Genomic DNA, 15,000 nt, shown 5'->3' with positions numbered 1-15,000 from the left:
CTCCTTACCTTACCACAGACGAAGTTCCAGTTTTTTCTTTTTTTTTATAACTATGTGACGAGGCCATACCCCTAGCCTTAAACAGCCGAACACCAACGCGTTACCGTCACAATATATATATATATATATATATATATATATATATATATATATATAGGGGGGTACCACCACTGGTGCAATTATAGGGACCCACAGCCTCAGAGAAGGGTATATATATAGAGAAGAATATATATATATATATATATATATATATATATATATATATATATATATATATATATATATATATATATATATATATATATGACAATGTCAGACCACGGAGGAAAATGAAACAGGAATTTCCTTAAGTACTTTCGTATATTAAATACATCTTCAGAAGGAATCATTCCTTCTGAAGATGTATTTAATATACGAAAGTACTTAAGGAAATTCCTGTTTCATTTTCCTCCGTGGTCTGACATTGTCACATTCTTAATCACGTGTTTATTTTCGTGGTATACACACACACACACATATATATATTGTGACGGTAACGCATTGGTGTTCGGCTGTTTAAGGCTAGAGGTATGGCCTCGTCACATAGTTATAAAAAAAAATAGAAAAAACTGGAACTTCGTCTGTGGTAAGGTAAGGAGAAGACACACAAAACACAAGTAAACTTTAACAATGAAATTTTAATTACGTTAAATAAATCAAAACATGAATAAAATGCATAAACAAATTCTTATAATAAAATCAATCAATCAAAATAATAAGAATAATTAAATGACACAATGAAAAGTTACGTTAAGGCAGAATAACAAGAAGTGCAATACAAAGTAAATGGGAGGTGTTTGGAATATTGGCTTAAAGCCACCACTTCTCTCAGTACACGCTAGCGTCTAGCCGGGAGGAGTGGTGACCACGAGAGCACTGAACATTCTAAGGTCTGAAGTTGGGGCGACCCCAGACATCAAGTAGTATGGGGGGGCGAGTGCAGGTGCAGCCAGACCGGCGACCAATCAGCGGAGCCGGTAGCGATCAACATGTAGTTTGGTGGTTGGAGTCCGAACAGGTGGCTGGCTGCATACGTTTTGCTCACCCTGGCAAGCCTTGCTGGTGTTGTTGTTGTTGTTGGACATGTCTTCCATAGTCGTTTTATATAATTCCGACGACGTAATTATGGAGGGAAGAGCAGGCTCAATCTCTTGAAGGAGATTATCGTCACAACTCTCCCCCGAAGCCTGTGGTTCTGGAAGAAGTACGTCGTTATGTGGTGGAGTAATGGATGGAGTCGCTTCTACTTCATAAATTCTGGAGAGATCAGGGGTTAAGATGTTGTCAGACTCTTGGTATAGCGTGTCTCCAGGTTGAATTTCTGCAGTTAGCAAGCCCATAGTAGAAGACGTTGAGATGAGAAGTGGGCGTGCTGCAGGAGGTGTAGGGTGGTGTGGTCCGTATTGATGGTGGACCGAGCACTTTTCAGGTGTGGAGTGAAGTGCTGAAGCTTCAGGATGAGGAAGAGTAGCTCCTTGCCAATTGTTCCGTCGTTCCTTGTAGCAGTAGTCGCTGACAGGTGTATTCTTCTCGCCTCGTTGCTGCATCACGACACCACCATCGTCGGTACCATTGGCGTCGACATGGAGGATGAAGGGCTTATCTGACGAGGTGAGAGTGGAATTAGAAGAGGGCATAGGAGCACGATTATTATCCTGAAAGCATTTGGGAAGATCATTAAGGATTTCGGAATTAGAAAGCGCCGACTCCTTGTCAGTGCTTTCGGGAGAAGAAGCTGGGATGGTCTCACTGTGGACGTAGGGTTCTGTGAAGGTGGAATAATTAGTCAAGACAGTGGGAGGAGTACCATTATATTGCTTCAGGAGGTTGACGTGGCACAGCTGGGTCTTCCGCCGCCTATCTGGAGTCTCTATGACGTAAGTGTTGTTGCTTCTGCACTCTTTGACGCAGTAGGGTCCTGAAAATCTGTTTTGTAAAGGTGAACCTGGGATAGGAAAATAGGCAAGGACGAAGTCTCCCGGCTTGAATTTTCTTACTTTGCTGGTCTGGTCGTAATGAGTCTTCATTCTCACCTGGGCTTTCAATAGATTATCATGTGCAAAGCGGTGGACTCTCTCTAGAATGTGTTGAAGGTTTTGAAGAAACTGGGGCACATTCTGATGCTCACTGAAGGTGGCATCTCTGAGAGAGTCTTTGAAAGCCTTAAGGGGAGTACGGCACTTACGGCCGTAGAGCATCTCATAAGGAGATACTCCTAGGGACTCATTGGGGAGACTTCTGAAAATACACATTATTAGGTCAATCTGCTTATCCCAATCCTTTGAGGTTTCACTACAAAACTTTTTCAAGAGTGCTTTGATGGTCTGATGACTACGTTCAAGAGAACCCTGTGAAGCAGGATGATAGGGGCTGGACAATACCTGTTTGATGTTGAACTCCTCCAGTGTCCTTTTGAAGAGATCACTGGTGAAGTTGGTGCCACAGTCACTTTGAATCTCCCTGGGAAATCCGTATTGAGTGAAGATCTTCAATAGATGTTTGATAACCGTAGCAGCCGTGATGTTCTTCACTGGAACTGCTATGGGAAATCTGGTGGTAGGACACAGGATGGTTAGGATGTAGGCGTTACCTGAACTGGTCCGAGGTAAAGGACCAACACAGTCTATTATGAGTCTGTGGAAAGGTTCCGCAGGCACCTGTATGGGAATCAGTGGTGCTCTGGGAATGGAGACATTCGGTTTGCCTGCCATCTGACATGTATGACACTGTTTTACGTACTGTTTGACGTTATTTACCATACCTGGTGAGTAGTAGTCTTGACGAATCCCATGGTAAGTCTTGTTGAAGCCGTAGTGGGAGAATGCTCCGTGGGCCAGGTGTAGAATAGTGGGCCGCAGGCTGGTGGGAATCACAAGTTGTTCGATGTTGGCCCAATCGTCCTCCTCCTTCAGTTTACTGGGTCTATATCTGCGGTAGAGCAAGTCGTTCTCTAGGAAGAACCCAGGAATACTGTCGGGTTGAGTCTCAGCCTGGAAAAACAATGGTGTTAAAGTAAGATCTTCCCTCTGCAACTTACGGAACTCCAACTTGGTCAGATGCGGGGGGAGTTTCTGAGGGTCTTGAGGGACAGCGGAAGCAGTAGCGTCAGCTGGCTGTGGACGTGCGGCTTGTGCACGGGTGGTCACGAGAACCGGAGGAGAAACTTCATCACTCTCTTGAACCTCTGCTGGAACATACTCAAGAATAGGGTTTATTGGCACAGAGTTACACACCTGGGGTTTGTCCATGACGATCAGGTTGGTCGGTTGCAGGTCTTCTGCCAAGTCGTTGCCTAGGAGAAGTTGCACTCCAGGCATGGGAAAAGGCTTTTCCCTGACGGCGACTTGGACTTCCCCGTTCACGTAGGGACAATCCAGGTGGACTCTGGCGAGAGGGTATGGAGTGGTAGCAGTGAGGTCAGTGATGAAGACTGTTTCCCCGGTGTAGACTATGTTGGGCACAGCCGACTTCAAGATGATCGATTGTAGAGCCGCTGTGTCCCTCAAGATCTTCAATTTGAAACGTCCCTCCGGATTTGAACCGTTGGCAGAGACAGTTCCAGTATACAGGTGGTTACTGAAAAGAGAAAGATCATTAACATCAACACCAACATTCATCACAGGCTTACCGGACTTAGGAGGAGTTGGTTTGGGTCTTTGTTGGTCAGTGGTTCCCTTGTATTGAGACTTACCACACTTGTCTATGGTATGTCCATAGAGTCTACAATACTTGCAGTACAGTTGTGAACCAGCTTGATCGGGGCTCACCTTCTCGTAACTGTACCACGACTTCTTACTGGAGGATGGTTCTGGTGTCAGCCGGTGGATGAGGCTGTAAGTGTCAGCCGACTTAGCACACTTCAGGTAGTCGGTTTCTTCTTTATCTGCTAAGTAGAGGCGGACAGGAGGCGGCACACGTCTCAAGAATTCTTCAACAAGCATCAGGTTGACGAGTTCTGTAAAAGTAGAGACATGTGCTGCTTCCAGCCATTTCATGAAATACCTCCGTTTCGTGTTAGCAAACTCAAGGAAGGTAGTGGTACTTGCCTTCAGGTGGTCACGGAATTTCCTTCTATAACTTTCAGTGGAAAGTAGGTAGGCGTCCAACACTGCTTGTTTCAGAGTGTAGTAGTCATTCTCAGACGCCAAAGTACTGAGTGTGACTGCAGCTCTACCTGTAAGATGGACTCTGAGAAGTGTGGCCCATTGGTCGACAGGCCAACGGAGTTGATTAGCAAGGGTTTCAAAGGTGGTGAAAAACACATCAACTTCTGCTTCTACAAAGGATGGCATTAACTTACTTGCATGTGATATATTAAAACTGACGGGAAGATTGGCAGTAGCTTGTTGGCGTTGAGTGAAGTGGGAAGTTTCCAAGGCGATTTCACGTTGACGACACTCTAGAGCCAGAGTTGCTTGTTGCTTGTCATGTTCGCGTTGCATCTCCAACTCGCGTCGTTTGGTTTCAAGCTGTACTCGTTCCCGCTCCTGGAGTAGTGCAACCTCACGTTCCTGGAGGGCGAGTCCACGTTCGTGTTCTTCTCTCCTCAAGGCAGCTTCACGTTCTTGTTCGTCTCTCCTCAAAGCAGCCTCGCGTTCTTGTTCTTCCCTCCGTATGGCAGCTGTTCGTTCTTCAATCTTTGCCAGTTCTAGTTTGAGTTTCAGCGTTGCCAAGTCAGGTTTATCTGCAATATAGTAAGTTTCATGAGTTTCAGAGTCTATCTTACCTTGCTCTAAATAGTAATCCAGCAACAGGTTGTGTAGGTCATTTTTGTTGGCTTGGTAGGGAACTTCTAGTTGATACTCATGTGCAAGAGTTTGTAATTCAGTCCTCTTGGCACGACTTAAAGTCCCTATTTCACCTGCTGGATTTGCACGGAAAGTTTGTAGACGAAACATGGTGAAATTAGCAAATAAAGGTACACGAATATTCAATAGTGAAATGTCAGAAACAGGACAACGTGGCAACTGGTACCTATCCTGTGTGATCTTTAACAATTAACGTTAAGTGAAAGATATTAAATGATTAAATTAAATCAAGGGCGCAGGAAATCTTGTACCCGGTACTCATGTAAGAGAATAAGGGCAAGAAAATCCTACTAACAAATGAAACAAAGTTTCGAAAACAAATGAAACAGTCAAATGCTTCAAAAGTAAAATTGGTAGTCCAAGGATGTAGGCATACCTTGCCAAGTCTCTATAGGACATAAAGCAAGTTTTTCCCACTGAATTTAATATGATACTTACAGAATTAGCGAACTTTTGTGCTCTGAAAAAATAAGCTAATTCCCTACCGTTGTATGTATCATCATCTCTGACTGACGTGTAGGGGTGCGAGGTGTCAACTGGTGACGAGAACTGCTGCTGAGGTCCCAATTCAGCAACTAAAGTTCGAGCTAGAGGAACTATGGCCCTCTTTGTCCTCCTACAGTCAGATTGCAGAAGATTGGGTACTCTTGACCCGGGGCAGACCACAGTACCAGGGTACCAATATGATGATCTGTCAGAATGAGAAATATTCAAGGGACATAGATGGTAAACACGAGTAATAACACGGAGGGAGAGATGACCAATTAAGAGTATGACTGCGGCCTACAGTCACCACGTAATCCAAAGTTGTCTCACCTTCACTATATGTTACTCTCGTAATGCACAATACACCGCACCTTATAAAAAATGAAATTGAATGAAAAATAGTAAAGCTACGTTAACAAAGTTAAATACGCTTACCATAAATTACCACTTGGCACCAGTACCTGAGTGAAGCTCCCGGACAGGCCCCCATATAACTTGTGACGGTAACGCGTTGGTGTTCGGCTGTTTAAGGCTAGAGGTATGGCCTCGTCACATAGTTATAAAAAAAAATAGAAAAAACTGGAACTTCGTCTGTGGTAAGGTAAGGAGAAGACACACAAAACACAAGTAAACTTTAACAATGAAATTTTAATTACGTTAAATAAATCAAAACATGAATAAAATGCATAAACAAATTCTTATAATAAAATCAATCAATCAAAATAATAAGAATAATTAAATGACACAATGAAAAGTTACGTTAAGGCAGAATAACAAGAAGTGCAATACAAAGTAAATGGGAGGTGTTTGGAATATTGGCTTAGAGCCACCACTTCTCTCAGTACACGCTAGCGTCTAGCCGGGAGGAGTGGTGACCACGAGAGCACTGAACATTCTAAGGTCTGAAGTTGGGGCGACCCCAGACATCAAGTAGTATGGGGGGGCGAGTGCAGGTGCAGCCAGACCGGCGACCAATCAGCGGAGCCGGTAGCGATCAACATGTAGTTTGGTGGTTGGAGTCCGAACAGGTGGCTGGCTGCATACGTTTTGCTCACCCTGGCAAGCCTTGCTGGTGTTGTTGTTGTTGTTGGACATGTCTTCCATAGTCGTTTTATATAATTCCGACGACGTAATTATGGTGGGAAGAGCAGGCTCAATCTCTTGAAGGAGATTATCGTCACAATATATATATATATATATATATATATATATATATATATATATATATATATATATATATATATATATATTTATATATATATATGAAATTTTAATCTTCATGCATGACCGACCGGCCTCTGGCTCCTGCCTGCCTGCCCATATCCCAGGCGGCTACACATCTCAAGCTTCAGTCCTACTTCCCTGTGACCGTCTCGTTCTCCGCTCCAACAGGACTGTCTCTCTCTCTCCGCTCCCCAGAGCCTACACGCACCTTATTGTGAAGACTAATAATAAACAGCAGTTCTCCTATGACTCCATTACTCAAACATTAATGGAGTAATATCTCCATTACTCAAACATGTATGAATTAGCGATAAGACCTACCATTAATGTATAATGACTTATTGTAAATATATAGCTCTTGAAATAGAACATTATCCGTAACTAGCTGACATTGTAATTATAAGGTGTGAAGGATAGATGAAATTGTTTATGTAATAATCACCGTTGAGATCTGATCACCCAAAGACCATTTGTGCCCTCTGTAATCCTTTTAGTGTTACCGCTCACAGGCTGAGTATGGGGTGCACAATAAACTAGCCGCCTCCGGTGGCAACAATCAGTCCTAGCGTGACTTGGGGATCTCTCTCTTACCTCCTTATGGCCATCAATCTTCCCACCATTCTCAAGACCTTCTCTCTGCCCAGCCTCCCCAGTGTCATCTCTCCTCAACTTCTCCCAGTGACTTCTCTCTCCCTAGCCTCCTCCAGTGTCATTTCAACTCAGCTTCACCCATATTCTCGCCTTACTGAGCAGCTAGATGTGCGCCCTGAGACACCGAGGTGGGCATCCTGACGCACTGTGTTGGAATAGATGAGGTTTTGGAAAATTTCTTTTAGCAAGAAGTGTAACGTTGCTGAACCCAATGTACTTTTTGAAACAAACTAAATAAAGCTCATTTCCTTCACTTATTTACACATCAGGAGATACAGGAACAGACGACTTCTGACTCATGTTAGCAGGCTGAGAGCTTAGCCATCCCATAGTTTTTGGTTCTCGAGAGGTGTTAATGTATCATTAAAACTCCAGACTGGTCCTTCAAGCCTTTGTATTACTGTTTTCGGTTTAAATACTGTTAAAACATAATTCACATGCATCAGTGGTTTAGAATTATACAGGTGATTGCCACATCAACAGAGTGCAAACTATATATTCACATGGATCATGATTATCATCCAACTGGAGGCTGTGACATTTGGTTTTATTCCCGTAAAGGGCTTCGATATTTGATTATTTTTCCTTGGTGGCTCTGTTATTTGGTTATTTTTCCTTGGTGGCTCTGTTATTTGGTTATTTTGCCTTATTGGCTCTGATATTTGATTATTTTGCCATGTGGGCTGCAATATTTGGTTAAAAGTACATTGATGTTTTCGGAAATATTTGGTTATATCTTCAAGGGAGCTTTAGTACTTTGATATTTATCCAGAAACAGGCGATATTTGAAGACATTATAATGTAATCTGATAACTCAACTGTATATTGGGGACTGAAAGCAATGCAAAAATCCCTGATGTTTTTTTTATGGAGGAACAGTTATTTCGGTTAGTGACATCATTTTCTGACCACCAGTTGTTTGATTCAACATGCTATTGTAATTGTTTACTAATTAACTTAACTTTGTTAAAACTATCATATCCTAGCAGAGCAATGCTAATACTATTATAACCTAACCAAATCTTTGTTATACCTATCCTAACCTGTTGTGAACCTATCCTAACCTGGCCTAACCATGATAATCGTATTTATAATCTAACCTAACCTATTGTACCCTATCCTAACTAAGCCTTATATGATATTGTGCATTACTCCATATGTAAAAAGAAAACACCTTGATGGTGAGGAAAGCATTTAGAGGTAAGGCTGCTAACTAATCGGAGAATTTACTCACTTTGACACAAATATCACAGACTAAAATAATAACAGACTCAAAGAATGCCTCACATTAACAAAAGAATGCCGCAAGCACAAATATAAAGAGTGTCACAGACTAAAAGGAAAATAGAGTGACAAATTCTCACTGAGTGAGAGTCATAGACTAAATATATAACCTCTTTGAGTTGCGGTTCCTTATGCTTGAAAATTTTATTTCTATTAAATATTCACTTTCTCAAATAGCACTGTTTTGTCTGGTTTCATAGTAAAAACATTAATTTACATTGAGATACGTGCACGGGACTCAGGGAAGATAATAATAATTTGTATTGCGCGAAGTTGAGATTAAAAATTATGGAATCGAAGGGATTCGAGAGAAGGGATTGCAGAGGATTACATTGGAATGCGAACCACTACAGACCGTTATAACCAAACTAAGCGGCTTGTGCACAGAAAACATATGGTATCTAATGCAAGTTGATATGAAAAAAGAGAGGTACTTGCCTATTGTTTGTGTGAATGTAATTTTGGCATTTGACTGAATTACACGAAGCTCTTCCGGAAGCTTATTACTTGGAGAAAATAACTTGTGCTTCGGTTGCTTAGAACTTTGAAGCCATTGTTGTGAGTTATGTATAGGTGTGCAATATCAAAGTGTTTTTCCTAATCAAGATTTTTGTGGCCTTTGATCATAACATAATGAATAGTTGAATAAATCGTATCGTTATTCATTCAATGACATAGCTCCACAGGACAATGAAAAGATAACGTAGCTCACTACAACATGTATAATGTTTCCCCGGAGAAGAGGTCTTGAAGACTGGCCAATATGTCAACACAGTCGTCAAGATCGTACAGAATGGTTAATAAAGAGCTTGAGGGTCTTATGTTCACCAGTGGAGCATGACAAGTGTAGAGAGGTCACATCTCCGGAGGTGATGGTGGCGACGGCCCGGGACCTCGACCGTCTCCAAAATGTGTCACAATAATAACTCACCAGGAGAAAATTCTCCATGACTGAAAAACATATTCAGTCATGGCCAGACTGATGTAGTGTTTTAAAAATGATTATCATGGTATTCAAGCAGTGACAGACAACATGTTTTCAATGTTCATAGTTTGTTAATGTAATGCTCTATGTGATGGAAACAATGAGAGGCGTGGGTTAGAACAGATGATAAGGTTATTATCAGAAGAAAGTGCGAAGCCTGCTTGATTCCCCCCCTTCCTATGTCCCCCTGTGTATAGCACCAATGTGCTATAGGGATTCTATAGCACATTGAAGAGATATTAGCACAAGGAGGTGGAATGTGAGCACTGAGGGAGACAAAGTGCCAAACCACTTGCACCATCAGGGATCGAACTCTGACTTAGAAGGAAGCGAAAGAAGACGTGCAGAAAAGTACCTATGATTTCTCTGTTTACATGTATACATAGTATTGCGACTTATTATACAGTTTGGTAAGCCATTCAATATGTATACTCTCTGATTTTTAACAAAGTATTTTGAATAGTTGCAATGCAAGTCTTTGCCCTTACTAGTAAAGCCCGGGAAGACTCACTAGGCGCCAGTCTGTAACAGTTGTCCTCTGTTCACCCAGCAGTAATTGAGTACCTGGTTGTTAAGCGATTGGCGGGTCGTGTTCCAGGGAAGCTAGTGGGTAAGGCTTATATAATAGCTTGCCTCTTTAATTGTTGATCCCAGTATGTTGTAATTTACGATCATCATCATTAAAATTAGTCTGCGAGTCATTAGATCAATTTAATAAGGATTGAAGTTTGCTGGGAATCCCCGTCGCTCTGTTAGCAGTGTAACTTTGCTCTATAGTCTAGGGCCGTCAGCACATGTTGATGTTGTATTTTATCTTTGTTAGTACTAAGAATGACTTTTTCTGTCTGACAATTCATGACTGTCACACAATTTTCTGAATCGTGTGGATGAGGGCGCATAGTACGATGAATGGGAATAGTGAGGATGGCTGGGGAATAGAGGGAGGGAGTTATGAGGAGAAAGTGCCAAGCCATTACGACTATATAGCACTAGGAATGGGTCAGGATAAGGATTTGGGATGAGACGGGGAAGGAATAGTGCCCAACCACTTGGACGGTCCGGGATAAACGCCGACTTGCATATACCGAGACCGTCGCTCTACCGTTCTATGCAAGTAGTTGGACACTTGAATAAACGGATGGAAGGGGAATAGTGTGGATGAAGAAGGATAGTGTGGATAGGGATGGAAATTGTTCGCATATAGGAAATAATTATTGACGAAGAGGAATACTGTGGATGAAGGACAACAATGAGGATGAATGAGAGAGAGAGAGAGAGAGAGAGAGAGAGAGAGAGAGAGAGAGAGAGAGAGAGAGAGAGAGAGAGAGAGAGAGAGAGAGAGAGAGAGAGAGAGAGAGAGAGAGAGAGAGAGAGAGAGAGAGAGAGAGAGAGAGAGAGAGAGAGAGAGAGAGAGAGAGAGAGAGACAGAGAGAGAGAGAGAGAGAGAGAGAGAGAGAGAGAGAGAGAGAGAGAGAGAGAGAGAGAGAGAGAGAGAGAGAGAGAGAGAGAGAGAGAGAGAGAGACAGAGAGAGAGAGAGAGAGAGAGAGAGAGAGAGAGAGAGAGAGAGAGAGAGAGAGAGAGAGAGAGAGAGAGAGAGAGAGAGAGAGAGAGAGAGAGAGAGAGAGAGAGAGAGAGAGAGAGAGAGAGAGAGAGAGAGAGAGAGAGAGAGAGAGAGAGAGAGACAGAGAGAGAGAGAGACCTGCTACTATGGCGTGTCTGTCTGGTGAGGTTACCAGCGGAACCTCACCAGGCTCTTCCCCTGGTAAACAGCCTCACCTCAAGAGTAAAAAAACCTCACTCTTCATCTATACACAATGAATCCCACACAGCAAGGAACCAGTAAGGAAAAAAATCCTCAAAACCCTTGTAAATAGAAGCTTCCCCCCCCCCCCCTCTTATCTATTTGGCCTGGTACAATCAAATAAATACCTCCCCAAGTACATTTTCTCTGCTATCAGCAAACAAGCGGTAATTAATAGAGCAATTTCACGGCATATTGCGCTCACTACGAGTCTCTGGTTCTTGCAGTGTGTCTTGAAAGCAACTTAGGAATGTAAGGTAATTATCAGAGGAAAGCGTTTAAGCCAGTATAGCTTTGTTGAAAGCAACTTATGAAAGCATCCCCACATCTGCATCACAAAAGTGAACATAAATAGATAAGCTAAATAGTTCTCATAGGAAGACGCTGTGCCCAGACGACTTTTCAACAGAGAGAGAGAGAGAGAGAGAGAGAGAGAGAGAGAGAGAGAGAGAGAGAGAGAGAGAGAGAGAGAGAGAGAGAGAGAGAGAGAGAGAGAGAGAGAGAGAGAGAGAGAGAGAGAGAGAGAGAGAGAGAGAGAGAGAGAGAGAGAGAGAGAGAGAGAGAGAGAGAGAGAGAGAGAGAGAGAGAGAGAGAGACAGACAGAGAGAGAGAGAGAGAGAAACAACTGAAACAAAAAATATATTTATTATTTAAATGCACGTTTATTGTGTACCTATAATTACAAACATAAGTATAACAACATAAATAAAAGAAAAGTAAATAAACAGGGAAGAGTCAGAGAGAATTAATAAAAAAAATATAGGGGAAGACAGAAAAAATATAGTAAACAGCAAGATACATCGTAAACTGGAAGAGATATAGAAAAATTGTAAATAGACAAAGTGGACTAAACAAATAAAAAGGAAAAAGGAGAAAGAGTTGAACTACACAAAGATGAGAACGAAGGACAGGTCTTGAGTAGGATGCAACCCTGGAAGGAGATCCGGTCCCCCAGGAGACCTTCCTCGCTCAGCAGGAAGTCTCCTGACGGAGTTGCAATTCTCAGCTCAGGAGTACAGATAGAGGCTGGTAGTGTGGTGTCTAGGTGGTGAGGTGGCAAGATAGTGTGGTGTCTAGGTGGTGAGGTGGCAAGATAGTGTTGTCTCTAGGTGGTGAGGTGGCAAGATAGTGTTGTCTCTAGGTGGTGAGGTGGCAAGATAGTGTTGTCTCTAGGTGGTGTGCTGGCAGGGTAGTGTTGTCTCTAGGTGGTGTGCTGGCAGGGTAGTGTGGTGTCTAGGTGGTGTGCTGGCAGGGTAGTGTTGTCTCTAGGTGGTGTGCTGGCAGGGTAGTGTGGTGTCTAGGTGGTGTGCTGGCAGGGTAGTGTTGTCTCTAGGTGGTGTGCTGGCAGGGTAGTGTGGTGTCTAGGTGGTGAGGTGGCAAGATAGTGTTGTCTCTAGGTGGTGAGGTGGCAAGAAAGTGTTGTCTCTAGGTGGTGTGCTGGCAGGGTAGTGTGGTGTCTAGGTGGTGAGGTGGCAAGATAGTGTTGTCTCTAGGTGGTGAGGTGGCAAGAAAGTGTTGTCTCTAGGTGGTGTGCTGGCAGGGTAGTGTGGTGTCTAGGTGGTGTGCTGGCATGATAGTGTGGTGTCTAGGTGGTGTGCTGGGAGGATAGTGTTGTCTCTAGGTGGTGTGCTGGCAGGGTAGTGTGGTGTCTAGGTGGTGTGCTGGCAGGGTAGTGTGGTGTCTAGGTGGTGTGCTGGCAGGGTAGTGTGGTGTCTAGGTGGTGTGCTGGGAGGATAGTGGGGTGTCTTGGTGGTGTGCTGGGAGGATAGTGTGGTGTCTAGGTGGTGTGCTGGGAGGATAGTGGGGTGTCTTGGTGGTGTGCTGGCAGGATAGTGTGGTGTCTAGGTGGTGTGCTGGGAGGATAGTGGGGTGTCTTGGTGGTGTGCTGGCAGGATAGTGTGGTTTCTAGGTGGTGTGGTGGCAAGATAGTGAGTTGTGTAGGTAATGTGCTGGCAAGATAGTGTGATCTCTCGGTGGTGTGGTGGCAAGATAGTGTGGTGTCTAGGTGGTGAGGTGGCAAGAAAGTGTTGTCTCTAGGTGGTGTGCTGGCATGATAGTGTTGTCTCTAGGTGGTGTGGTGGCAAGATAGTGTGGAGTCTAGGTGGTGTGCTGGGAGGATAGTGGGGTGTCTAGGTGGTGTGCTGGCAAGATAGTGTGATCTCTAGGTGGTGTGGTGATAAGATAGTGTGGTGTCTAGGTGGTGTGGTGGCAGGGTAGTGTGATATCTTGGAGGTGTGTTGGCAGGATAGTGTGATATCTTGGTGGTGTGTTGGCAGGATAGTGTGGTGTCTAGATAGTGTGCAGGATGGTGTGCTAGATGCAAATACCCTGCAATGTGCAGTTATTGTTCCAAGCAACCGTTTACAGACACAGGATCTCGAAACAAAATAGAGCTGAGATGAAGTTGCCGAATCTCTGATGAGAGTGACGGACACCGCCTTGACCACTACCTGAAAGAATGTGAACACCTGAGAGACATTATATATATGTGTCGAATAATAAACCCCACATTGTTTGAGTTAGGAAAACATTATTTGTCAAATATTGATACTGTTCTTAAAAGATTCTCCCACTTTGCACGCACAAGATAACGTAAGATTTTAAGGGTTGACAGATGTTAATCTTCTGGTTTGAGGAGCTGTTCACTTGAGACAGTTAAGCAAGTCCCAGCTGTGTCTGGGTACAAGTGACGGGATGAACAATCCAGTGTTTTTTTTTCCTATTGGGGAGTGTTGTACATGCTGCTATGGCGGTGTGTCCACTCACAGGAGGAGTGGCGCTGCCCAATAAACTCGCCTCTCGGGGCAAAATTAGAAAAAAATCAACAGTAGAGACGAGCGAGGGCTTCCGCCCATGATGAGAGGTGAGAGTAAGCAACTAACCCACTATGAGAGATGACAGTAAGCAACTAACCCACTATGAGAGGGGAGAGTAAGCAACTAACCCACTATGAGAGGTGAGAGTAAGCAACTAACCCACTATGAGAGGTGAGAGTAAGCAACTAACCCACTATGAGAGGTTAGAGTAAGCAACTAACCCACTATGAGAGGTGAGAGTAAGCAACTAACCCACTATGAGAGGTGAGAGTAAGCAACTAACCCACTATGAGAGGTGAGAGTAAGCAACTAACCCACTATGAGAGGTGAGAGTAAGCAACTAACCCCCTATGAGAGGTGAGAGTAAGCAACTAACCCACTATGAGAGGTGAGAGTAAGCACCTAAGCCACACCGAGTCTTCTCTTACTCACTCATAATAAAGCCTGGCTTATAATTCATGGAGAGAGACACAGCTAAAGAGATAGAAAAGATAATTCTATCTTTTGGATAGACCTAACAAAACACTGGAACCTATAAACCAATCTACCACGGCTTTGCCATGCCTTGTATGCTGACACTACCTCCTGGTGTCTACCCCTTGCCTAGTAGACACTACGTTATGACACGCCCTGGTGACACTCTCCGCTGACACACCCTGGTGACACTACGTTCTGACACGCCCTGGTGACACTCTCCGCTGACACGCCCTGGTGACACTCTCCGCTGAAACGCCCTGTGGACACATCTCTCCAGAAGACCAACCAGGTTCTTCTCAGTCAAAGCGTCATGATAAAAGTTGTACATGTTGGTACAATTAAGTACCGTACGGACACCTACCAACGAGGCAACTCATCGAATGTCGCTCAAAGATGCGATTCGCTCAGCGCGGCTTACGGATGTTGCT

At 43.7% G+C, this 15,000-nt stretch overlaps 1 protein-coding gene across 1 annotated transcript in view; it reads right to left on the bottom strand.

The window, feature by feature from the left end:
* Window positions 1–13,640: 13,640 nt before the first annotated feature.
* The window catches only part of LOC138363430 (sericin-2-like), an 11,538-nt gene continuing 10,178 nt past the window's right edge, over window positions 13,641–15,000 (bottom strand). The window contains exon 3 of the mRNA XM_069322578.1: window positions 13,641–13,729. Coding sequence (XP_069178679.1) covers window positions 13,641–13,729 — 89 coding nt within the window. The remainder of the gene's footprint in view (window positions 13,730–15,000) is intronic.

Source organism: Procambarus clarkii, chromosome 1 (assembly GCF_040958095.1).
Source record: "Procambarus clarkii isolate CNS0578487 chromosome 1, FALCON_Pclarkii_2.0, whole genome shotgun sequence".
Lineage (NCBI taxonomy): Eukaryota > Metazoa > Arthropoda > Malacostraca > Decapoda > Cambaridae > Procambarus > Procambarus clarkii.
Note: the sequence above shows the minus strand (reverse complement) of the source record. Positions and strands in the feature narration are given on the sequence as shown.